This window comes from Cornus florida, unplaced genomic scaffold (assembly GCF_030987335.1).
Source record: "Cornus florida cultivar Cherokee Brave unplaced genomic scaffold, ASM3098733v1 CherokeeBrave_3.0.0_Hap2_Chr02, whole genome shotgun sequence".
NCBI lineage: Eukaryota > Viridiplantae > Streptophyta > Magnoliopsida > Cornales > Cornaceae > Cornus > Cornus florida.
The window spans coordinates 46651268-46678065 of record NW_026775572.1 but is presented as its reverse complement, the minus strand read 5'-3'; the positions used below and the strand labels follow the sequence as shown (position 1 = coordinate 46678065).

General features: G+C 38.0%; 1 protein-coding gene across 1 annotated transcript; it reads left to right on the top strand.

Moving 5' to 3' along the window:
* The first annotated feature begins 23326 nt into the window (after positions 1 to 23326).
* On the top strand, positions 23327 to 26459 carry LOC132286936 (pectate lyase-like). Its single transcript, XM_059789379.1, has 4 exons — positions 23327 to 23565; positions 24403 to 25057; positions 25847 to 26089; positions 26235 to 26459. Exons 1-4 carry the CDS (start codon positions 23327 to 23329, stop codon positions 26457 to 26459), a joined length of 1362 nt encoding a protein of 453 aa, XP_059645362.1.
* Positions 26460 to 26798: the final 339 nt, after the last annotated feature.

The window sequence follows — 26798 nt, the reverse complement described above, 5'->3', positions numbered from 1 at the left end:
TCCACCTCTCTAAATGTCTCGTGCCGGTCCTTCTCGCCCTCCTAGACCCTCTTCGGGTGCCCGTGCTGTCAATCGTGAGTGACCACGTGATCCTTGGGATCGCAAACAACTCAACTACGAACTCTCATTTCCGCTCACGGATGCCTTTGACATTCTACCCACTACTTCGTGGGCTGTCGCCGAATTGACTAACCGGCGTCTGCAGCACATTTGCGCGCCCCTTGCCAGGGTTACCTACCCCAGTGTAGTGCGCCTCTTCTACCAGAATCTCCAATGCCCTGAAGAGCCACCCATTTCTCTCACTACATCCATTGATGGCACCACCTATGCTTTCACTATGACTGACATCATTCAGGTTTCTGGTTGCCCCATTGAGTGCCCCGATGACATTGTCAATCGTGAAAATATCCCTTTATATGAGGAGCCGGATACATTAACTGTGGAGCAGATTGCTGCTGCCATTTGCACTGTTGACGATCCTACCAGGCCCCGGTCTTTTATCCGTAAAACCAATCTTCCGGAACGCCTCTGGTTCATTGACACTGTCTTCAAGCACAATGTCTGCCCTTTGGTGCATAGCACCGAGCGTCGGGACCTCCTTTTGCAAGCCTTATATGCCATGGACCAAGGCCAATGGTTCTCCATCCCAGAGCTCATTTGGACCACATTTATGAAGTTTTGGCATGACGTTCATAATGCACGGGTTCCGCGAGTTGAAAATCGGAAATTGCCTTTGCCGTTTTTCATCACTCGGCTCCTTCAGCACAAGGGTTTCGTTGTTCCTCCCCATGAACCAAAAGGCAAAAAGATTAAAATTTTTACCAAGCGCTGGTGGATCAATGTTCTTAGCCATTCTAGTACCCTTCAGCCTGCTGCCCCCCTGTTCATCCAAGCTCCACCTCCTCCTCCTTCTGAGGATGCTTCCACCGCAGCAGCCGCTGCAAGGGTAGAGCCTCCGGTCGACTCTCACCAGGACCAGGCTTTCATCCGGGCTAGCATTGCCGGTATTCATGAGCGACTGGATCATTTTGAGAATTCTTTGTCCGCATACACTCGGACTCTATGTGAGACTTCTTCACGTGCTGAAGAAGATCGTCGTCTTGTTGCTGAAGACCACTGTGTCGCAGCTGAGGAACGTCGTTTGGCTTCCGCTGAACGGCGTAAGACTCAATCTCTCCTCCAATCCATCCTCGCCCGTTTACCCTCTGGACCGTAGCTTGTTGCGAGTGTTGGACCTTATCTTTTTGTTTCATATGTAACTATTTCTCTTGTATCTTTTGTTTTCCTTTTGAACTGTAAGAATTTGCTATGTATAGGTTGCTCTAGTAGACATGATCCCTGTACAGCTCTTTTTGTAATCATGTAAACTCTTTTTGCAATGCAAATTCTTTCCGTTCTGTTAACTTTCGGTACATTCTTTTTCTGTATTTATGCTTGTGCTATTAATGCTGTTTGTGGTTGTTTCTTTTTGTTCTTCATGATGCTCTCCAGGTTGCGCAGTCCAATTCAAGTTTGGGGGTTTTTGTATCACCATGCCGTTTCCTCCCCCTGGGTATTGTTGTTCCTTTTTATACTCTTTGTCATTTTTGTCTCTAACTTACATCCATGTCCCACATTGAGGACACTGTGTAGTTTAAGTTTGGGGGTGCATCAAAGCATTCTTGGTATAGTTTTGGTATCATATTTTTGTAAAGCAATGATAGTGTAACTTGGAACTTGTCGGAGACAAAGCATTAATACCTTGTGTATAGAAGCAATTGAGAAATTTTTGAAAATAAAGAAATTTGAATTTGAAGTGATCATGCAAATACAATGTAGTCTGTATAAATGCCTCAATTAGATTCTTGCTGGATTTACACTCTTATAAGCTTCACAATGCACAGATGCACATTGGAAACTTAACTGTGAGGCATGCAACTTGATTGACCTTGACCTTGGCCTAGTTAATCTGATTTGATGAACCTGTTAGATGGATACCTTTGGCAAGGTTTTAAAAAAAAATAAAATTAAATTAAATTAAATTCAAATAATGACCAGTTGACGTTCGTAGCCTTTCCAACTCGAGCTATTAAGCCCTAGGAGTGTCTCTACACTTAGCACCCTAAAGCCGTCTGGTTTGGGAGTTGTTGGCCTAACGCTTGCTATAAGGGTTGGTTAGAAAGCTTAAAGGACTTAAACATTGCACGGTCATTCAAAAAAAATTGTAATAAACATGGTTCGTTAGAGTTCGTAGCCTTTCCAACTTGAGCTATTAAGCCCTAGGAGTGTCTCTACACTTAACACCCTAAAGCCATCTGGTTTGGGAGCTGTTGGCCTAACGCTTGCTACATAGGTTGGTTAGAAAGCTTAAGGGACTTCAGTATTGCACAACCATTCTATGTTTCGCTTATGAGTTGCAATAAATTGTCCACAAGCAACAAAAGTTGTCTTGTAAATAAAATCATGCCTTAGGGACCTCATTTAAAGGAGAATTCAATGATTTGAAAACTTGTGCTTGGGAATTGGAAAAGAAAGTAAAAGCCGCATGTTGAGAATCCAATTCATTTTCACTGGAGTTTGAGTTATTTCCATTTAAGAGATGACAATTGAATTATTTATATGGACTATGATGTTGATGCATGCATGTTGAAATGGTTTTTCCCAATTTTTGTATCAATGCTTCATATATGCAAGGTAGTCTTCCCAATGATCCCATCTCCAGCTCTTTATCTGTTTCAAGTTGTATTTGAGCTATGTTTATGTTTATTTTTGCCATGGTGAATATTTTTGTAATAGCATTCCCGTGTTTTCATTCCATTGAGCTTTGCATTTTGGTTTTGCTAAGGGACTAGCAAAATGTAAGTTTGGGGGTGTGATAAGCGCTGAATACTGTATATTCAGGCGCCCTAAATTACATTAACAAAGTCCATTAATTGATTATTTTATGTAGATTAACTCCATTTGCATGTTTTTGTGCATTTTCAGGTTAAAGTGCAAAAAGGAAGCAAAAATGATGCCTTGTGGAATTAAGAACAAAAAGGGTGCCAATTCTGAATTTCTGGCAGCGGTAGAACCTGACTTTTGTCGCCATTTTCGACCTAGCAAACTCAAGAACTGGACTTCCATCATAACATGAAAGATTTAGAGCTCTGAATCAGCTTTCCAAATCTTCAAGTGGTTCATCATTCGGAGTTCGGAACAGAGAGTTATGATCTTCTTAACAGAGGTGCGCAGAACTGCCTGGCAGCACTGAAGTACTGCCTTTCTCCCCATTTTCGACCAACCAGACTTGAGAATTGGGTCTTCATCAAAACATGAAGTTTTGGAAGCACTGAATCAGATCTCCAAATCTTCAAACAGATCATCATTCGGAGTTTGGGGCACAAAGTTATAGCAGTTTTACCAAAGTAGGTCAGTGCTGAGCAAGAAAAGCATGTTGCACATTAAACTAATTTAGAGTGCTCGAGACCACTCTTCGAGTGCTCGAAAATCAGCCAGATTGCAGCTCGGAAATGCACCCCTCTTCAGCCCACTTGTGCATTGGTTTCCACATTTCCACCCTCCTTCTTTATGGAGTGGTTGGGAATGTCTTTGGAGGAGAGAGAGAGCTTAGTTGATAGATATAAGGCAACTAAGGGCCACATGGATCGGATCCTACATTTTCTACAAGATTAGAGGAGAGAGAAGGGAGCAAAGGAGGTGTGTTCTTCAAGCTCCAAGAAGGTTGCACGAAAATGGCCATGAAGATGAAGCTTCTTCCTTCTTCTAGCTTAGCAATGGGTAACTAACTCTTTCTCTAGGGAGGTGATGAAGTCCCTCCCTTGTAAGCATGTCCTAGGATAGTCTATTTTGGGGATTTGCCATGTATATTTTATGGTATTTTCATAACCAAGAGCACCTCACTTGTTGTAATGAATGTTGATACATGTATGGATGATTTCTTTAAGTTGATTATCTTGCTTTAGATGATGTCTTAGAGTAATCATATTGCTTAAGTTTTTCATAGTGAGAGTGGAAGCAAGGTTATGAAATGGTTTCATGGCATGTTGATAGGTGACTTTGATAGACCATTGCTTAGGAAGTCCTTTGATGGTGTATGCTTAATCTCTAACTCCATGTGCTTTATCATTTTGTCAAGAACTTGATAGTCTCTCATTTAAGTAAATGTGTATAAGCTACACCTTAGTTAGGTAGTCTAAGCATGTTTATCTTTTGATGGATTATACTTGTTTGAGACCTAATGTACCTCTTGATTACTTATATGGCAACCATGTGTTGCTATGTAAGTCTTGACCATCATATGTTGTTTTTCCCCAATTTAGGTCTAATCTAGCATATGTATAGGGATGGAGGCGGATTCACTTCCCTAGTCTCCTCTTCTCTATTGTTCTATTTCATCCTAAATTCCTTGCAAATTAGTGTTTATGCACTTTGAATTCCTAATTTAAGTGACAACAAACAAAACCTTTATGAACACCCCCTCATCATTCGAGAAAGATTCTAGACACTAAGGTTGCCGTAAGACTAGCGCAGTCCCAGTGGTTCGACTTACCCGACCAATAGCCCTATTTTACAATGATTCATGCTATTGCGAAGTTTGATGTTTAGTTGATCAACCGATCAACGTGTGTCAAACGCGCTCGCACGCGCTCAGCTGTATGCGTGCTCAGCAACACGCATGCGTGGTGCTATTCCTGGGCGTGCGCGTCATTCTTGCGTGCACGTGGCACTACCTTGGTACGTGCGGCATGCGCCTGGGGGCTGCCTTGAAGCCCTCTTGCCGCGCTGACTTCCTTTATTTTCGAATGGTTGTTTCTCCTTCATCCGGACTCCGTTTTTGGCGATTTTTGAGCCTCACTTGCTTAATTTTTCGTTGTATATCCAACGGTGTACTCGGTTACACTTAGATCTTTTTGAAAAATTACCAGTTTGCCCCTAAGGCTTAAATTGTCCGTTTTTCGGCGTTAGGCCATATCTTCTTCATCCGGATTTCGAATCAAGTGATTTTGGAGTCTAACTTGATTAATTTTTCATTGTATATCCATTGGTGTACTTGGTTACACTTGGATATTTTTGGAAAATTACCAATTTTCCCTTGGGGCTAAACTTGTCCAGTTTTCCTTCTTATTTTACTTCCGCTATGCTTTTTTTGAGTTCCATGACTTCCCATGTGTCTTGGGAATGATGTACATTCCTAGTGATGTTATTTCTATGTAAAATAAGTATTTTTCCCTTGGGGGCTTCTTTCGGTCTTTTTCTGATCTTTTATTCTGCGTCGGTTCTCGTGGAGTCTCGTGGCCTCATGGAAGGTCACTTTGGCGTCCTAGGAATGTTGTATATCCCTAGAGACCTTGTTTATGTTTTCGCTTTCGCATTTTGAATCTGTTATAGGGTCAAACTTTGGTTCATCACAGGACGCACTGGCTTGAAAAACCAGGGCCGTCACATTGGTACTCATGCCCACTATATGTGCATTTTGCCTGTTGCCTATTATTCAGGTTGAGGCAACCCTATAGTCTAGTGAGGTTCTTTTAGTGTGTTTATATATATTTACGGACTATTAGTTATTGTTGAATTAATTATGATGTATATGAGTTCTGATTCTCTATTTGGAATGTAGTAGATTAGAACTTGTTTGTGCGCCTGACCCACCATTATTTTTCAGGTGTTCGTCTGTTCCAGATTTAGGGATCGTTCGTGCTGAGCAGAGACAGTATATTCACTCTTCTGACCCTATGTAGGATTTCTTCTTTATGTTTTAGTGGGATATTACTTATTTCAGTTGGATTTTGGTTAGGGGTCCATATGATGGATTCCCAAGTTGTAATTTTAATTAATTACTAGTTTCAGAGGATTTAGTTTTTTGGAGGATTATTATTGGATTAATTAATGAGGATTTATTATTTAGTATTCTTTCAGCTTTATTCTTTATTCTTATTTTTTTGTATTCCATGTTGAATAAATACTTTAATTGTTTGATATTCCCTTGGGTTTGGGATTAGGCCTGATCAATCCATGTCTCGGAGTCGAGGAGTATCACAAATGGGAGATGGTATCAAGAAGGAATTTGAAGGTTAACAAAACTCCACCCATTAGTAATTATTCTCTTATTCTAAGTACCACACCCTTAACCAGCACTAATAGAACTCCTCATCCAATTAGTAACTCTCTTCCTATTCTAAGTACCACACCCTTAACTACCACTGATAACATTTCTCCTTTCCCCACATATGAGGCAACAAATTCAGGGAAATGCAAGGAAATATGTTTATATGTGGACCTCTTCTCCCTGCCTAATATCCCAGGGAATTAAAACTCAAGAACCCCAACCGCTACCAACTGTGAATCCATTTGAAGCTCTGTTTGGAGAGAATTTGGGTGAACAAGGAATTGATTGTGAGGAGGATGTCTTAAGCCAGTCCTGTGTATGTGAGAGTGACAGCAATGACCCTGCTTACTCCCCTATGGAGGGCAGGCAAATCAAACCTAGAAAACGAAAGTTTTCCAAGAACAAGAAGAAGAATGGAAAAGGGAAAATTGTCACCCTGAAAGGGTTTAGAGGTATGTGCAGCCTCTCAAACTCTTCTCAATAATTTGAGCTACTTTTAACATAAGAGGGTTGAACTTTCCCCTCAAACAAGTAGAGGTCAAAAATCTCATTAGAGATTCTAATTTGAGTTTTATTGCATGTGATACGGGATACCCCTCGGATCCGAGACACGAGTTAATCAGGCTTAAGCCCAAACCCGAGGGAATATCAAACAATTAAAGTATTTAAAACGAACACGGAATACAAAATGAAATAAGAAATAATTAACAGCTGGAAGAATTCTAAAAAGAAAATCCTTTAAAATTAAATACCTAAATTCAAAACCTCCAATAGCAAAATAACTCGGGAATCCAACCATTGGACCCCTAACACAAAAATCAAAACTGAAATAAAACTACAAGTCATCTAAAATTAATCCATGGAGAGAAGTCCTACGTCATCGGAAGAGTGAGTCGTAATCTCTGCTCAGCACGATCATGTCTAACTTTGGAACTGACGAGTACCTAAAAAATAAAAGTGGGTCAGGCCCACGAACAAGTTTTATCTTGTTACAATCCAGGCAGAGACTTGATACGCATATACATTCTAATCAACTCAACAATAGCTATATAATCCATATATATATATATCCACACTACAGGACTCTCACTGGACTATGCAGGGGGTCTCAACCTGAATAGAAGGCAACATACAAAGCGCACCTGAGTGGGCATGAGTACCTAAGCCTAACAGGGTACACCTCAATTAACACAGTCAGCTACGCATCCTACTTCATATACTCTCCCTAACCGTCGACTTTGCGACTTAAGCTCATAACACGGTAACATAAAAATATATTTAAAATCCTATCCTATCCATTCATAAGAAATCCAGTTAGTCATTCAGCTTGTTCAGCTTCTTTGATGTAACATAGATAACAAGTAATCCAGTTAGTCATTCAGCTTGTGCAGCTTCTTTGACTTAAGTATAAGTAGGATTTATTTTATAATCCATTCCCTTATTTCGTGTAGGTAGGATTTAGTATTTTGAACTAATCCAAACCTAGACATGCCACCGTCCCATACCCGTGTATGTAATCCAACATCCAACAGTTGATAAAACAAGTAATAAATGTAGTTATTAACTATTTCATATATCCAATAATTGATAATAAAATATTAGATATAAACATCAATGGTTCCATATTAAGCATGGTAAAATTATATAAGTTAACAGGCTTAATGAATTTTGCATCGCAAAGTCCAATAGTTGATTCAACGAGACGTATACGTAAAATAATTTATTCTAGGTAAGCACAACAGAATATATACTTCACAGGCTGAGTTTTATAATACTGGAACATATTTGATTCTTTAAAAGAAACCATCCACGAGAAGTGCTATCCTTTAATGTAGCAACTTCAAATTCTTTCCACCCAGAAACAGTAACCAACTTACTTCCCATAAGCATATTAGAATCTATAAATTCACAAGCTTATTTTTATAACACATAGGCAGAATCCACTAAGAAAATAATACTTTAGATTGCCCTTCAAAATTTGAGGCAACTTAAAGTTCTTTTATTCCGAGACAGTAACTAAGTTCTTTTAACCATGTCTACTGTAAGACTAAACACAAGGTTGTTTTATTCTGCATAAATCTTCTATCAGAGATTTTAATCTAGCCTATAACATCTCTAAACACCTTATTGTTTTATTCTGCATAAATCTTCTATCAGAGATTTTAATCTAGCCTAGAACATCTCTAAACACCTTAATACAGCTCCTACCAAAACCTAAAAATCCCAAAATCCATGCACCATAGCTGAAACAGTCACCAAAAAACCCAGAAAAATGAAAAAATTGGAGAAAGACTGTTCCCTTAAAGATAGAGCTGCCTCCCTCAACCTTGGAGCCGGCTCCCTACCATGGGTAGCCGCCTCCATGACCTCCAGAGCCAGCTCCCTCCAAGAGGGAGCCTGCGCTTTCATTTGGGGAGCTTGCTCCCCTTTCATGGGAGCTGGCTCTTTCTCTGTTCTTCGTCTCTTTCACCTCCGGCGGTTCTCCGACGGCCTGTCCTCCATTCCTAGGGTATCTAGGTGTTTAAACAAAGTTCCAGTATGTTCAAGAGGCCACTAAATTCTTTATACAGCTACCGATATCCAACTAGACAAGTATTGTATAAAAAGAATTTAAACTGATCACCTTAGAGTTCATGTTCACTCACTGCTTCAGACAACCCAATCTTACAAACAGATTAATTTTAATGTTATTTCAAAGTGTTCCAGATTAGATTAACTCATTACACATCAACAGACATGAATTTAAATCAAGAGATATGCAAGAAAGAATTTTAAACAACCGTTGCATAACTTATAAACATGTTCAGTTTTTAAACATCCAAATACGAAATCAATTTTAATTTTTAATTTTGATTCAATCCTGGAGGTGCATTAGATATGTAAAGAACACGAGCCAAAGAGATTGATTAAGGATTAGAACTTTCCTGTAAGACTTTGGTTCAAAATCTTAGCGCCGTCTTCCTAAGGTTTCCAGCAATCCTTACCGTAATTCTCCTCTGTTATCCTTCTGCCTCCACAGTCGTGAATAGGGTTCTAAAAACCCTTGGCAGAACCTTATACGTATATTTATAGGCCAAAAATCCTAGGTTCAATTAAACCCTAAACTGACTTACTCGGCCCATAAACCAACCATAATCTAAACTGACTTACTCGGCCTATATATATGTCGGCTACATATTCGTGAATTTTATTGTAAAGCTATAACCATAATCTAATTTAATACAATGAAACCTTATAATTATTACCCTAATTTAATCCCATTAAAACCTTTAATTAAGCCAATTTACACATAAAAAGAAAAGTACTACGTTACTAAATTAAACCGAGTAGAGCAAAATCAATATAACAATTAAATACACAATTCAATTAAAGAAGCAAGAAATCAATTAATGCAATATTTAAATGCATAACTAACAATGAAATTAACAATTAAAATCACACATAAATCAAATAAATAATGAAAACAATTAAACACTTAACAAATAACCAAATAGTTACACAAAAATGTATTAAAACCATAATTAAAATAAATCAAATAAATAATGAAAACAATTAAACACTTAACAAATAACCAATAGTCACACAAAAATGTAATAAAACCATAATTAAAATGCCAGGACTATCATTTTAAAATTAGGGGTATTATTACATTCTTCCTTCTTAACAAAAGGAATTCCGTCCTCGGAATTCGCTCTTACCTTCTTCCAATAGTTCAGGAAACTGTGACCGAACGACATCCTCCCGTTCCCAAGTAGACTCAGCCTCATTGTGATGACTCCACTGAACACGTACCAAAGGAATAACCTTATTACGAAGAATTTGATCCCGACGGTCGACAATACAACACGGTGGCTCCAAATAAGTTGCATCCGGCTGCAACTCAATCTCCCCAACATTGATATGTTGCTACCGATCCTCATCACGTAGAAATTTCCGCAACATGGAAACATAAAACACATTGTGTACATGATCCAAATTATCCAGAAGCGCCATCCGATAAGCGACAGCTCCAACCCGATCCGTAATCATGAATGGACCGACAAATTGCGGAGATAACTTCCCTTTCTTCCCAAAGTGCATTACACCCTTCATAGAAGACCCTTGGAGAAGAACCTGATCCCCAACCTGGAACTCCAAGGCACGAGTACGATAATCTGCATAACTCTTTTGCCGACTCTGGGCAGTGCGCATGCGATCCCTAATAAGAGCAATCTTCTCAGAAGTATCCTTGATGAATTCAGGACCCAAGAATCTGCTCTCACCAACCTCCATCCAACAAACAAGCGATCGACACGGTCGGCCGTATAATGCCTCAGATGGTGCCATCCCAATAGTCTTCTGGAAACTATTGTTATATGCAAATTCCACAAGTGACAAATAATCCTCGCAGTGGCCCTTGAAATCAAGAACACACGATTGAAGCATATCCTCCATGACCCGATTAACCCTCTCAGTCTGTCCATCAGTCTGAGGATGATAAGCAGTATTAAGGTGTAATTCTGTACCTAAAGCCTGCTGAAAATGTTTCCAGAATCCTGACACAAAGCTCAAATCCCTGTCCGATATATTAGACAGCGAAATGCCATGTAACTTCATAATCTCTGCAATGTACAGTCGCGCCAACTGCTCCGAAGTGAAGTCAGTGTGAATAAGCAAGAAATGAGCTGTTTTCGTCAATCTGTCCATGATGACCCAAACGGAATTGTGATCTTTAAAGGATATAGGCAATCCCTCCACAAAATCCATAGAAATGCTCTCCCATTTCCACTCCGGTATTGGCAGTGGTTGTAGAGCTCCTGGCGGCCTCTGATGATCAATCTTGACCATCTGACAAGTACTACACTGCGAAACAAAAAGAGCAATGTCTTTCTTTATACCTGCCCACCAAAACTGCCACTTCATATCCTGATACATCTTGTCACCTCCTGGATGAACAGAAAACTCAGAGTGGTGAGTCTCAGTCATCACATCCTTCCTCAACTCATCAGCAGAAGGTACCACTAACCGTCCTTTGTACCGCAAACCTCCATTAGCCCCAACATAGTAGAATGGAACCTCTCCGAAAGCTATCTCTGCAACTTTGTCAATGTATTGCTGATTCGTGAGTTGTGCCTTCAAAACCTTGTGAATGATAGAAGGTGTAACTACCATGCAAGCCATGAAAGCATCCGACAACTCATCCACTGTCCTCAAAGTATTCCACTCAGTGGTGAATAAAGTAGAAAGACTACCAACAGGTCAGCGACTGAGTGCATCCGCCACCATAATCGCTTTCCCTTGATGATACTGTATAGAGAAGTGATAGTCTTTCACAAACTCCAACCATCTGCGCTATCTCATATTCAGCTCCCGCTGAGTGAACAAGTACTGCAGACTCTTATGATCGCTAAATAATTTAAAAGACTCACCCAACAGATCATGCCTCCAAATGTGTAAGGCAAAGGCCATAGCTGCTAATTCTAAATCATGTGTTGGATAATTAAGCTCATGAGGCTTAAGTTTCCGAGATCCATATGAAATCAGTTTCTCCTCCTGTATCAAAACACATCCAAGACCTTGCAACGAAACATTTGTGTAAACAAGGTACTCTATCCCACTCTGTGGGATAGATAAAACCGGTGCAGAGGTCAACTTAATCTTCAGCTCATCAAAAGCTTTTTGACAATATTCATCCTACAAGAATTGTACACCCTTCTTAGTCAAATGAGTGAGTGGTCCCTCTATCTTAGAGAACCCCTGAATGAACCTACGATAGTATCCCGCCAAACCGAGGAAACTTTAAATCTCGGTAGATGAAGTAGGCTGCCCCCACTCAACCACCGCAGAAACCTTGGCTGAATCCACCGTTATTCCCCTTTCTGACACCACGTGGCCTAGAAAATTCATCTTCCGCTGCCAAAATTCACATTTCTCGAACTTAGCATACGACTGGTGTTCACGATGCGTCTACAACCTAATCTGAAGATGCCTAGCATGATCGTCCTCAGATCTAAAATGATACAGTAATCTTGACAAAGGTACTTGTTATCAATAGAAACCTTGTTCAACCCCTTGTAATCTATACACTGGCGAAATGAACCATCCTTCCTTTTCACAACCAAAACCGATGCTTCCCAAGGTAAAGTACTCCTTCAAATTAAACCCTGGCTGAGTAATCGCTGAATTTGATCCCTAAGCTCTCGCATCTCCACTAGTGCCATCCTGTATGGTGTTCTAGCAATAGGCATAATGCCTGAAGTTAAGTCAATCCTAAAGTAAATTCCCTAACTAGGTAGAAATCCTAGAATCTAAAAAAAAAAACATCAAAAATTCCTGCATAATTTATATGTTATCCAGTGATACAGTAATCTCCTCCTCATAAAACAAAAAGGTGCTAGATACCCCATTAGAACGTGACATAGTGACAACGTACATGTCCTGACCAGGTATGGTAAAAACCACAGACCTATCATAATAATTAACTTAGACATGGTAGTGGGATAACCAACCCATCCCAAGTAACACAACATGAGTGTGCATGTCCAGAACCACTAGATTGGCTAGAAATCTGAGCCTGCAACATCTAGTGTCACCAACTAAACTATCCAAACCAGAATGTTGAATACTTTGTAGAGCAAAACACGTAAGGTAACTAAAATACTCTGAAGCTACCCCCTTTTAGATTATCGTGCTATCCTAGGAATTTATCATTCGAAAACAAAACTACCATATCGAATTACACAAGTTCGTTTATAAACTCCTTGGTAATCGTGCTGCCTCAACACAACATACATATAAACAAATATTGTTTGTTTGTCCAAAACCAATTACTCCACTGTGATAATCCTTTATTATTGCAACAAAAATAATAATAAAAAAAAAATAGTTCCATAAACCATTTATAGAAGAAACCTCAACATACTTTAAACCATAACCTGTCAAAAGAATAATAATAAAATATTCTTTAACATGCTACTAGTGTGTGTGATTAAATCTGTACCACACTAATACCTCTACTACTATAAATAACAAAAATTACTCCTAAAAGAACCATCCTCCTTGTGAGTCGGTACCCTCCTGCTTGGATGGCCCGTTATCTCCTTGTTTAAGACACTGCCTGAAAGTGTGACCCATCTCCCCACAAGTATAGTAAGTACCCCAAAAAGTACCAAACGGTCTCCTCTGCTGGTTAGCCTCTGACTGATCCCATCCTGCCTGTGGTCCCTCATTAAGCTGTCTCTGAGTGAACCTAGGACATTGTCTGGCTGTATGCCCATAATTTTCGCAGGCAAAACAATGTCCTTTAAACACATTTTGCACCACTAGTACTGCTTCTAGTGTCTGCTGAACGTGTAGCTGATTCTGAAGTGCAGTTACTACCCCCGCTGCTATAGCTTGAATAATGGTGTAGACTAACTGAGGAGTATATTCTGGTTTCCTGCCTTAATTGTAGCCTTGGTCCTAAGACTCCTGAGTTAGTTGTTCATCCTCTTGCTCGATATGCAATTGACCACCTTCCTCCTGCTCCTCCTCCTGAAACCTAGGCAGTAGCTATTCTTCCCCCATTTGCTGACGCTGTAGGAGATCTTGCTTCCTACGTGCCGCTTCCCTTCGTCACTGATTTTTCCGTCTGGTTCTTGCGTTAACCATTATGTCAACACAGAAAGACAGACGTCAGTACGACTAAACCAAACTGTAAAGGAATACAACAAATCCTAAACTTAAGCTCTAAACAATAGAGTACGCTACGCGGAAGTCTTATATGATAGAATCCTAGAGACACTTGAACTTGGAGTGCTCTGATACCAACTGTGATACCCCTCGGATCCGAGACACTAGTTGATCAGGCCTAAGCCCAAACCCGAGGGAATATCAAACAATTAAAGTATTTAAAACGAACACGGAATACAAAATGAAATAAGAAATAATTAACAGCTGGAAGAATTCTAAAAATAAAATCCTTTAAAATTAAATACCTAAATCCAAAACCTCCAATAGCAAAACAACTTGGGAATCCATCCATTGGACCCTTAATACAAAAATCCAAACTGAAATAAAACTATAAGTCATCCAAAATTAATCCATGGAGAGAAGTCTTATGTCATCGGAAGAGTGAATAGTAATCTCTGCTCAGCACGATCAGGTCTAAGTTTGGAACAGACGAGTACCTGAAAAATAGAACTGGGTCAGGCCCACGAATAAGTTTTATCCTACTAGAATCTAGGCAGAGACTCGATACGCATATATATTCTAATCAACACAAAAATAGCTATATAATCCGTATATATATATATATATATATATATATATATATATATATATATATATATCTACACTACAGGACTCTCACTGGACAATGCAAGGGGTCTCAACCTGAATAGAAAACAACATGCAAAGCGCACCTGAGTGGGCATGAGTACCTAAGCCTAACAGGGTACACCTCAATCAACATAGTCAGCTACGCATCCTACTGCATATACGCTCCCTAACCGTCGACTCTGAGACTCAAGCTCATATCGTGGTATCATAAAAATATATTTAAAATCCTATCATATCCATTCATAAGAAATCCAGTTAGTCATTCAGCTTGTGCAGCTTCTTTGACGTAGCATAGATAACAAGTAATCTAGTTAGTCATTCAGCTTGTGCAGCTTCTTTGACTTAAGTATAAGTAGGATTTATTTTATAATCCATTCCCTTATTCTGTGTAGGTAGGATTTAGTATTTTGAACTAATCCAAACCTAGACATGCCACCGTCCCATACCCGTGCATGTAATACAACATCCAGCAGTTGATAAAACAAGTAATAATATAGTTATCAACTATTTCATATATCCAATAAATGATAATAAAATATTAGATATAAACATCGATGGTTCCATATTAAGCATGGTAAAATTATATAAGTTAACAGGCTTAATCAATTCCACATCGCAAAGTTCAATAATTAATTCAACGGGACATATACGTAAAACAATTTATTCCAAGTAAGCACAACAGAATATATACTTCACAGGCTTAATTTTATAATACTGGAACATATTTGATTCTTTAAAAGAAACCATCCACGAGAATTGCTATCCTTTAATGCAGCAACTTCAAATCCTTTCCTCACAGAAACAACTTACTTCCCAATAAGCATATTAGAATCTATAAATTCAGAAGCTTATTTTTATAACACATAGGCAGAATCAACTAAGAAAATAATACTTTAGATTGTCCTTCAAAAATTGAGGCAACTTAAAGTTCTTTTATTTCGAGACAACAACTAATTTCTTTTAACCATGTTTACTGTCGGACTAAACACAAGGTTGTTTTATTCTGCATAAATCTTCTATCAGAGATTTTATCCAGCCTCGAACATCTCTAAACACCTCAATACAGCTCCTACTAGAACCTGAAAATCCCAAAATCCATGCACCATAGCTGAAACAGTCGCCGAAAAACCCAGAAAAATGAAAAAACTGGAGAGAGACTGCTCCCTCAAAGAGGGAGCCGCCTCCCTCAACCTTGGAGCCAGTTCCCCACCATGGGGAACTGCCTCCATGACCTCCAGAGCCTGCTCCCTCTAAGAGGGAGCTTGCATTTTCATTTGGGGAGCCTGCTCTCCTTTCACGGGAGCCGGCTCTCTTTCTGTTCTTCGTCTCTTTCACCTCTGGCGGTTCACCGATGGCCTGTCCTCCATTCCTAAGGTATCTAGGTGTTTAAACCAAGTTCCAGTATGTTCAAGAGCCCACTAAATTCTTTATACAGCTACCGACATCCAAATAGACAAGTATTGTATAAAAAGAATTTAAACTGATCACCTTAGCGTTCATGTTCACTCACTGCTTCAGACAACCCAATCTTACAAACAGATTAATTTTATGTTATTTCAAAGTGTTCTAGATTAGATTAACTCGTTACACATAAACAGACATGAATTTAAATCAAGAGATATGCAAGAAAGAATTTTAAACAACCGTTGCATAACTTATAAACATGTTCGGTTTTTAAACATCTAAATACGAAATCAATTTTAATTTTTAATTTTGATTCAATCCTGGACGTGCATTAGATTTGTAAAGAACACGAGCCAAAGAGATTGAGTAAGGATTAGAACTTGCCTGTAAGACTTTGGTTCAAAATCTTAGAGTCGTCTTCCTAAGGTTTCCGGCAATCTTTACCGTAATTTTCCTCTGTTCTCCGTCTGCCTCCACAGTCGTGAATAGGGTTCTAAAAACCCTTGGCAGAACCTTATACGTAAATTTATAGGCCAAACTAATCCTAGGTTCAATTAAACCCTAAACTGACTTACTCGGCCCATAGACCAACCCATGCTATATATATATCGGCTACATGTACGTGAATTTTATTATAAAGCTATAACCATAACCTAATTTAATACAATGAAACCTTATAATTATTACCCTAATTTAATTCCATTAAAACCTTTAATTAAACCAATTTACACATAAAAAGGAAAATACTAAGTTACTAAATTAAACCAAGTAGTGCAAAATCAATATAACAATTAAATACATAATTCAATAAAGAAGCAAGAAATCAATTAATGCAATATTTAAATGCATAACTAACAATTAAATTAACAATTAAAATCACACATAAATCAAATAAATAATGAAAACAATTAAACACTTAACAAATAACCAAATAGTCACACAAAAATGTAATAAAACCATAATTAAAATAAATCAAATAAATAATGAAAGCAATTAAACACTTAACAAATAACCAAATAGTCACACAAAAATGTAATAAAACCATAATTAAAATGCAATGCCAAGACTATCCTTTTAAAATTAGGGGTACTACATTGCAATCCTTGAAACAAATGTCAATCCCGAAAATGCCGATGTAGTTCATAACTTCATTGCTCCCAATTGGAATTTTGCTTGTAACTACTTTAACTTTATTTTGGGTAGAGTTTGGCTGCTTTGGGATCCCACAAAGCTCATTATTTCACTTGTTAGTATGACAAGTCAAGTCATCTATTGCTCAATATTCCTTATTGATTTAAAGGTGAGATGCTTGGCATCCTTCGTCTATGAAGCAAACACAGCAGTAGAGATGAAAATTTTGTGTAGGAGTCTTAATAATCATGGTTAGCCTAATTTGCCTTGGATTCTGTTGGGGGACTTCAATGTCTTACTGCATGTTAATGACTCTTTTGGGGGTACTATAAGATGGACCACAAGTATAGAGGAGTTCAAGTCTTGTTTAAGTAAAAGTGAACTTCTGGATATGAGATTTAATGGTATTTTCCACTCCTGGTCTAACAGAAGTTTTGGGTATGCTAATATCTCAAGGAAGCTTGATAAGGTACTTGTTAAATATGCTTGGATTTCCAAGTTTACACAATCTGAATATTACTTCAAGCCTTGGGGAGTTTCTGACCATGTTCAAATGGTTGTAAGTTTTGGTGAGATCAATCTGAAAAGGAATTTACCTTTTAGGTTTTTTAGCTTTTGAACAATGCACAAGGATTTTTTGTCAATTGTAGCTCAGGGCTGGCATCTTGAAGTTCATGGTACCAAGATGTTCAGAGTTGTGCAAAAACTTAGAGCTCTTAAGAGACCTCTCAAACAGCTGAATAAGACAGAATTTTGTGATATTTCAGCCGGAGTGTAGGCATTTAGAGAAGATCTTTACTCATGCCAGTCTAGCCTTGACCTGAACCCCATTGATGATCATTTGAGAATCAGAGAGAATGAGTAGGTTAATAAGTTCTTTGAACTTTGCTTGGCTGAAGAAATATTCTACAAACAGAAGGCTCAGATTTACTGGCTTAAAGAAGGTGATCATAACATAGTTTTCTTCATGAGGAATTCCAATACCAAGTGTAATAGAAGGAAGGTGGAGTTTATTACCAACAGTGAGGGTTTCAGCTCTATGGTGAGGATCTAGAGAGGGAATTCATCAACCATTTTTAAAGCACAATTGGCCAATCATACCAGCAATACCCAGGTATAGCATCCTTCTCACACCTTATCACAAAAACTATCCCAAGCCACCTCATCCCTTCCCTAACAGCAATTCCATCTGACCTAGAAATAAAACAATGTTTGCCTTCATTCCATCCTTTTAAAAGTCTAGGACTTGATGGATTCAATTCAAGTTTTTTTATTCACTCATGGCCCATCATTGGTCATGAAGTCACTGCAACCATTAAAGACTTTTTTATTTCTTGATTGATGCTCAAAGAAATTAATTGTTCTTATATAACCCTAGTGCCCAAAATACTCAACCCATCATCTGTTCATGATTTTAGACCTATCTCCTGTTACAATTTGATTTACAAGTGTATCTCTAAGTTAGTTGCAGCAAAGCTTAGCTCCATCTTGCCTTTTCTTATTAGTCCCTCTCAGAATGCCTTTGTGAAGGGTAGACATATATTTGAAAATGTGATTTTGGCACATGAATTGCTTAATGGTTATCATAAAGCTTCACATCTTCCTAATTGTGCAATGAAAGTTGATCTCAAAAAAGCTTTTTATAATATTCACTGGTAATTTATCATTGATACATTGAAGCTGATAGGATTCCCCGAGTGCCTTATCCTTTGGATCACACAATGTATTACTACACCATCTTATTACATTTATCTCAATGGAGTACTCTTTGGTTTCTTTAAAGGATAAAGAGAAATTAGGCAAGGGGACCCCATTTCCCCATTGTTGTTTGTCTTGGCTATAGAAGTTTTCACCCTCTCTATAAACAATTCAATTGCCAACAACCGAAGTTTTAAATTTCATTGGAGGTGCAGCAGATTGGCCCTTTCTCACTTAACCTTTGCTGATGATGTGTTGTTGTTCTCCCATGGAAACCTTTCTTCAATTCAAAGAATTTTTCAAGCCCTCAATCAATTTCTTGTTTTTTTTTTGGTTTGAGTATTAACCTCTCCAATAGCTTAGTCTTCTTTTCAAGAGTTTAAAGCCATGTAAAAACTGATATACAATCCCTTCTATAATTTGGGTCTGGCACACTACTTGTTAATTACTTGGGTCTCCCATTCTCATCAAAAGCCATTAGCTCAACTGATTGTACCTCCCTAGTGGAAAGAATCACTGCAAGAGTGAAGATGTGGACTTCCAGATTTTTCTTATTTGCAGAGAGAGTTGTCCTCACTAAATCTATCATGTGTTCCATGCAATCTTATTGGGCTCAAAACTTTATTTTACTTAAGAAAGTTATTGAGGAGGTTAACCAAATTTTAAAGAGATTTTTATGGTCTAATCCTGAACTAAAGAAATCATGTGCTAAGGTGGCTTGGGAGGTGGTTTGTAGGCCTAATATTAATGGGGTCTGGGCTTTCCCAACCTTGAAATGACGAACATAATTGCCAATCTGAGACATGTATGGAAACTTTTTGCTAGAAGAAAGGAAAGTCTTTGGGTTTCTTAGACATATAGATATCTGATCAAGAATATAAGCTTCTGAACTATTAAACCTTCAGCTCTAAGCTCAGGTTTTTGGAGAAGGTTGTTGAAGTTAAGGGATATGGCAAGGGGCCTTGTAAAGCATAGGGTGGGGAAGGGTACTAACACAATGATGTGGCTTGATTGCTGGCTGCTAAATGGGCCATTAGTGAACTAGCTTAACCTTAATGATGGGAAAATTCTTCAACTGGACTTGAGAGTCAAAGTTAAAAGTCCAATTTCCTTTAATCATTGGGTTGTTCCGGCATCATTTGCTCACATACCATTTTTCCAATCACAAAACTTTCACTCCCAGTTACAAGAATTACGAGCCTCATCCAATGAGCTTGACACAGTCAATTGGGTACCCCCCCCCCCCCCCCCATATTCATCTTCCCTTAAAACCACACCATTTGGTTTAAGAATCATATCCCTAAGCACAGTTTTATTGCTTGGCTTGCCATAAAGGGTAGATTAAGTACACTTGTCAGGAAAACTATAAAGCACAAGCATCACACTAATGCTTGCTATCTTTGTCTGGCTAATAATGAGTCTTTAGATCACTTATTTTTTCAATGTAACTTATCAAGGATGATTTGGTCCTTTGTTCAGCACACAGCAGGGTTTTACATCCAACCATCTAGCTGGAAGGATTTAATTGCATGGTGTGCAGCAAACTGGAGGCCCAAAATCATTCTTGTGCATAGACTACTTCTCTTTGCTGCAGTTTCTTTCTATGGATGGAGAGGAACAATAGAACTTTCAGAAATTCTTCATCAACCACTACCTCCATCATTAACCAGATAAATAGGTGTACTAGAGGAAGACTTGCTTCAATCACCCTAAAAAGAGCTTCTGACTTAAGGGATATTCGTAAGTTGAGGATTTGCAGAGACTTTTTAATGAAGGTTGTAGATTTGCCAATGCCCAGACTTTTGCATTTGATTAATTTGTGCATCTGTCAATGGGTTGTCCATCTGTGCTTGGTGCAACATACTTGTTCCTTGATATTTGCTTGATCAAAAGCTTCTGTTGTCTAGCTTGTTGTAAAAGTTGCAGCTGACAGCTGTGAGTCAATCTCTCTCTTTGTAAGCGTTTGTCTGGCCTGTTGTTTAGGTTGTTAATATGTAGGGCTTATGTGTTAGTGTTGTTTTGTTCCTACCTAGGCAGCTTATTAGTCCCATTGGGATCTCCATGTAAATTCTCCCCTTATCTTAATACAAGCTTACACTTTAACCCAAAAAAAAAAAAAATTTGGTGCGAGGGGTTGCATTGGAAGGACGCACCTCTGGTGTACCAGTTACTGTGTTGATTATAAACTCAAGTGAAACATATATATAGTGTTTATTTTATTTATATTTTGTTAATATTATTTGAATTCACATTATTTGAGAAGAAAAAAGTAATGTTAGTTAAAACTTTTGAGACATTTGAGTAAACTAAACATGACTAGCTCTGAAGATTCAAAATTATTTAAGGGTAAAATTGAAATATATTAATAAAAAATTTAAAACCTAAAAACACTCACTGTGCTATGCGATAAGCGATTAGTGATTAGCAACCTCTATGACGATTAAAATTTTTGCTACGTTTAAGCCGTGCGAAATAGTTCAAGTGGTAGGCTAAATCGTAAACAAACACACTTATTTTTATAAATCGCTTATCGTGTTCTTTGTTAAGTGTTCAACGACGTTATCAAACAGGTCCTAAGTCTTCCTTCCTATTCTAGAAACTTAAATACCAATGGACAATATTAAATTCCACTAAATAAGATTTAAAGTTCACGAATTATACTGTCAGTTAAACCACAAATGGACAAGTATAATCCTAACCCATGATAATTACATTGCAATCCAAATTTTTAAAAATAAAGAGCATATGATCACAAAATATAATTTTTAGGGTTAATTATACTCACATCCTTTGAGGTTTGCGTTATTGACAGCCAGATGATAGTTGGCCTTTTTTGAACACTCACTCCCCTTGTCAAAAATTGCTACCAAACAGCCCCTAAAAAGGTATAAAAAGAGGTTATAATAATTTCTTAATCCAAAATAACAGAATATTTACATGACCAAAATACCCCATCATTATTTTCCACATGTTTTAAAGCACCTGTCTCACCCTCACCTACCACCACTGCCCCCAAAAAACATAGCCGCCACTACCGCCATCTCTCAACCTCTTATAAACCATCACCACCATGGCCTCTGCACCTTCTCCTACCACGGCCACCCTGTGAAACCGCCACCTAGCTTGAACGTAATTGGAGAAATCATTGTTCTAGTAGGTGTAGAAGACGTGCAACAAGGTATGATGTGGAGTTCCATATTAGTCCAGATTGCGTTAACTTTGGACCCTGTAAGTCTCAAATTGTCATCATTGAAGGGATGGGGATGGTATTGTGGGGTTGGATTATTCCTTTTCCGGACCCAACTGCCACCGGAATGGGCTCACATACCCCTCCATCGCCGCGCGTGGCGTTGCACCCACTTGTGCACTTCATCTTCTTCCCTAGCGAACCCAGAAGAAGCTCTGTTTCCCTTTCGCCACCAGCAACCAACGTTGGAATATCATTGCAATGATTTTTCCACTGCAAAACTAGTTTTATACCCGGTGCACGTTCTTCCGGGCCACACCATCTTGATCAATCGTCACCACCCCACCACTTCAACCACCCCCACCGCTGCTACTCAACCACTTCCACCATAAGAACACAGAAAATCAAATAATTCACCACCAACTTAACGTTAACCAACCAACCATGAACTTCTCTCAATGTGTTGGAAATCCACAAAATTTATAGAATTTTAGAGTTGCAGATCTCCGTGTGATTCTCTCTCAATATGCGGATTTGTATATATATATATATATATATATATATATATTTATATATATGAGATTTATTTATATATATGAGATTTATTCTTACATGTATGTGGATTTTGATTTGTACTTGTGTAGATTTGGATGGAGATTACGCTCAATTTGATGATGTATATATGGGTGGTGGTGGGGATGTGGAGTGGTGATGTTGGTGGTTGTGATACAAGGGTTTGAATGTGGATTTCACCCACATTTTTTACTGTCATTTCTTTGCATATAAGTGTAGTTTGGTCTAATTAATGAATTGTAGAGGTTAAAAATGTAATTTTACAGTCCAAACAAGTCTACTATCAAGTCAAAGGGCAATAGTGTCAATTCACTGTATCAAACGTGGCAGAGGGGTGCCTTTGTTAACTTTATCAACTTTGTCAAACCTGAGGGGTGGTCAATGTTCAAAATGGAGCTAACTTTCATTTGACTCTCAATAAGATAAATCTGAGGGGTGTCATTTTAATTAACTCTAATTTTTATTTATTTAAAATTTTCAACAATTTGTATATCAAATAATGCACGTGTAAGCAAGTTTAATTAAATTGCAAGTAAATATTACTTTCGTAGTGAGTTTTTTTTTTTTTTTTTAATTCGAAATATTACTTTGGTAGTTTGGTAATGGTGACAACAACAACTAAATGAATGCAACAAATAGACAAGTACAAACTTACTCCATATTAATTGTTAATTGATGGATGGTAACTATAGTCTATAGTTAATCTAATGAATAACAATAATCCCATGATGAAAGCATAGTTGTTGCATTACTTTGTTATAGCAACAATATTAATTCCCTAACAACTCATTCAAGTTGTATTATTAGAAAACTCAACCCATTCTTCCCGCCATATAAACTCTCCCTCTCCCAACAATTTGAGCCATCCCCAACCCAAGCCAATCGAGTCATTGCCCAGTACGTGGTTCGTTTGTGGATGCAAAAAAAGAAAGACTTGCACAACAACAATGGCTTTCATTACTAGCAATTCAAAAAATAATCTCTTTTTTTTCTTGTGCTTGGCTTCAATAGTGCCTAGTTTACATGCCCACGTCAAAGAATTCGATGAGTATTGGCAAATCAGGGCCAAGGAAGCCCTTGATGATTACTGGCAAATCAGGGCCAAGGAAGCTCATCTAGCCACCCTCGATTCACATCATCCAAATCCAGAGGAAGTCACTGATCATTTCAACATGCATGTCGCCGAGTGAGTTAAAATTCTCATACTTGTTTATAGGGTAATTGCAAAAAAAAAAATCAAAAATCAACATGCCAGTGGTCTAGCGGTATCAAATCCCTAGTTCTTAAAGAGAGGTTAATGATTCGAGCCTCAGTGGAGGCACGTGTGTGTAAGTACTAACTAAGAAAAAAAAAAAAAAAAAAAAAAATTTCTCGTAACTTTTAAGATTTTGCAAATATCTACCCGGTGATGCATCTAACCTCTTGGTTTAAAAGTTGCAACTTACTCCCAATTGTTAAAGTGTCGTTAAAATATATGTAACTTATCATTTTACCCTTCAGGAAATAAAATAACCACAAAAACACTAAATGACAAAATTAACGATATATAGATGTGTAAAAGAAATATGAATACCGGTTGATTTATGAATCTAAAAATGATTAAAGGTTATTTTAATTAATAAAGAAGGGTATTATAGAGATTTCAGATTAAAAAATATATCAATTTTCTGTCACTATTATAATGGTACGCAAATGCAAATGACTTGTAGGTATTAGCGTATTTTTGGAACAAAAAATGACAAACATCATGAGTTAAATTTCATGAACTTTATCGCGTTGCAACTGTTTTGTTAGTCGTTTCATTGAATTTCATAATCTTTATCATAAAAGAACGTGGCAACAGTTTTGTTAGTCGTTTTGTGCAAAAACTAAAGCCCATAGAGCTCTCTACAAAATCGTGAAAGTTGGAGGAGGGATCATTTACCGGATAGAACTCGCCTTGTGAAAGCATCATCTTGATAATATTATATATATCATAAATGTACTTAATGCCTTTCTTTTTTATGCTTTGAATTTTTTTTAGGGCATTAGTTGGTGGTACTAATAGCACAAGGAGGGGCCTTAGAAAACATAGAGGCAAATGCAAGGCGACGAACCCCATTGACCGGTGTTGGAGGTGCCGCCCTGATTGGGCTACTAACCGGAAGAGGCTGGCCGACTGCGTGCTTGGCTTTGGGCGCAACACCACCGGTGGAAAGTACGGGGAGTTCTATCTGGTAAATGATCCCTCGGACGATGATATGCAGAATCCCAAGCCCGGAACCCTTCGCTATGCTGTGATCCAGGAGAAGCCTCTGTGGATCATTTTTTCGCGGTCTATGACTATCAGACTCAATCAGGAACTCATCATGACGAGTCATAAGACGATTGATGCTAGGGGAGTGAATGTCCATATTGCATATGGTGCAGGCATTACCATCCAATATGTCAAGAACATCATCATCCATGGACTTCGCATTCATGACATTGTTCCAGGAAGTGGTGGTATCATCAGAGATTCTGAAAACCATTTTGGTTTAAGAACCAAAAGTGATGGTGATGCGATATCCATTTTTGGTTCGAGCAAAGTGTGGATTGATCATGTTTCCATGTCCAACTGCACAGATGGTCTCATTGATGCTATCATGGGCTCGACTGCAATGACCATCTCCAACTGCCATTTCACTCGCCACAATGAGGTAATTATATATATATATATATAATGTGATCAAATAGTAAAATTGGACAACGAGTGACAAAATACAAGTAAAATTTTAAACACATCATGAACATTTTTATTTTTAACCCGCATGGGTAGTCATGTGGTTGAAGGGTGTCATGTGGTTGAAGGGTGTCAGGGGGCGAATCGTAAATTCGGACGTCCTGAGTTTAGCTCTCAATGATATGTATGATTTGTAGGTAATTTCACATATCACAAATTTACCTTGCAACCATAAGTCCAAAAATCCAATGACTGGAAGGGTTCTAAAAATTATGAAAATTAGAGAAGATGGTTATTTGGTTGCTTATTAATTAGTAAGTTTGTATTATTATTATTATTATCATCATCATCATCATCTTATATACAATTTAGAGTTTTAATTCAATCGCAGTCATATTTTTAAGTTTACAAATTATCATTCTTCCTAACCCGTGCAACCATTGGTCGGTGGTGGTTATGATCGACCTTTTACGAATTCAAATCTTTTCCCAAGCATATCAAGATTAAGTAGATGATGAAGATTAATTCACATGAGGTGGGATCTACTCTACCGACAATGTATCATGTGAGATTAATTAATTTTCACTTTTTCCCATGCAAAGGGAATATATGATTTTAATTCGACATTCTACCTCAAAACGAAGTATTGTAAAATGATTCAAAAAAATTACATAAACAAATAGTATGGTAATTTGTTATGATGACTGAAACTAATAGCTAAATAAATATATTATTGGCCTTTGTCATATATTTATTTCCCATACAGGTGATGTTGTTTGGTGCAAGTGATGAGTACTCGGGTGATGCAAAAATGCAAATTACAGTGGCATTCAACCACTTTGGACAAGGTTTAACACAGAGGATGCCAAGATGTAGATGGGGCTTTGTCCATGTTGTGAACAATGACTACACTCATTGGCTCATGTACGCCATTGGTGGTAGCTCTCATCCTACCATCATCAGCCAAGGCAATCGATTCATTGCCCCTCCTAATAGTAATTGTAAACAGGTATTTAATTAAGCATAAAATATAACCATTACATGATTCATGAATGCACAAACACACACACACACACACACACATATACATATATATAGCTCAATGAAATGTTACACATTGGAGTATTAGTTTTGGTCTGCATATATGGTTTCAGGTGACCATGAGGGTCTCTGCTCCGGAGAGTGAGTGGAGGAATTGGCAATGGAGGTCAGAGGGAGATCTGATGATGAATGGAGCGTACTTTGTTGAATCTGGGGGACCACTCAAAAAGAAACCATTCTCAAGGTTGGATGTGATCAAAGCCAAGCCAGGGACAGAGGTAACCAGACTCACCCGCAATGCCGGTGCACTAAACTGCTATCCAAACAGCCCTTGTTAACTCAACACATTTTTGATCTTTTCATGTCTTGTCTTACATATTTTCCTTTTGAGTTGGATGTAAAGCCTAACAATATTGTTATTACAACTTATATAGGTTAGGCAAAGAAAAAGGAGGATTGAAAATAGAATATTGCCATTGTTGTTTTTCTTTTTATCCTTTTTGTTATTTGACATTTTGAGCTAGGAGAAAAAAACAAATAAACATGACATATGATCGACATTCGAAGGTACTATCTCCTCGTGCTACGTAATGAAGAAGAAGATTCTCTCACACACTGTACATGAACCGTATAATGGATTGTAGCATAAATCAAGGAGGAAACTAATTACTAAAATT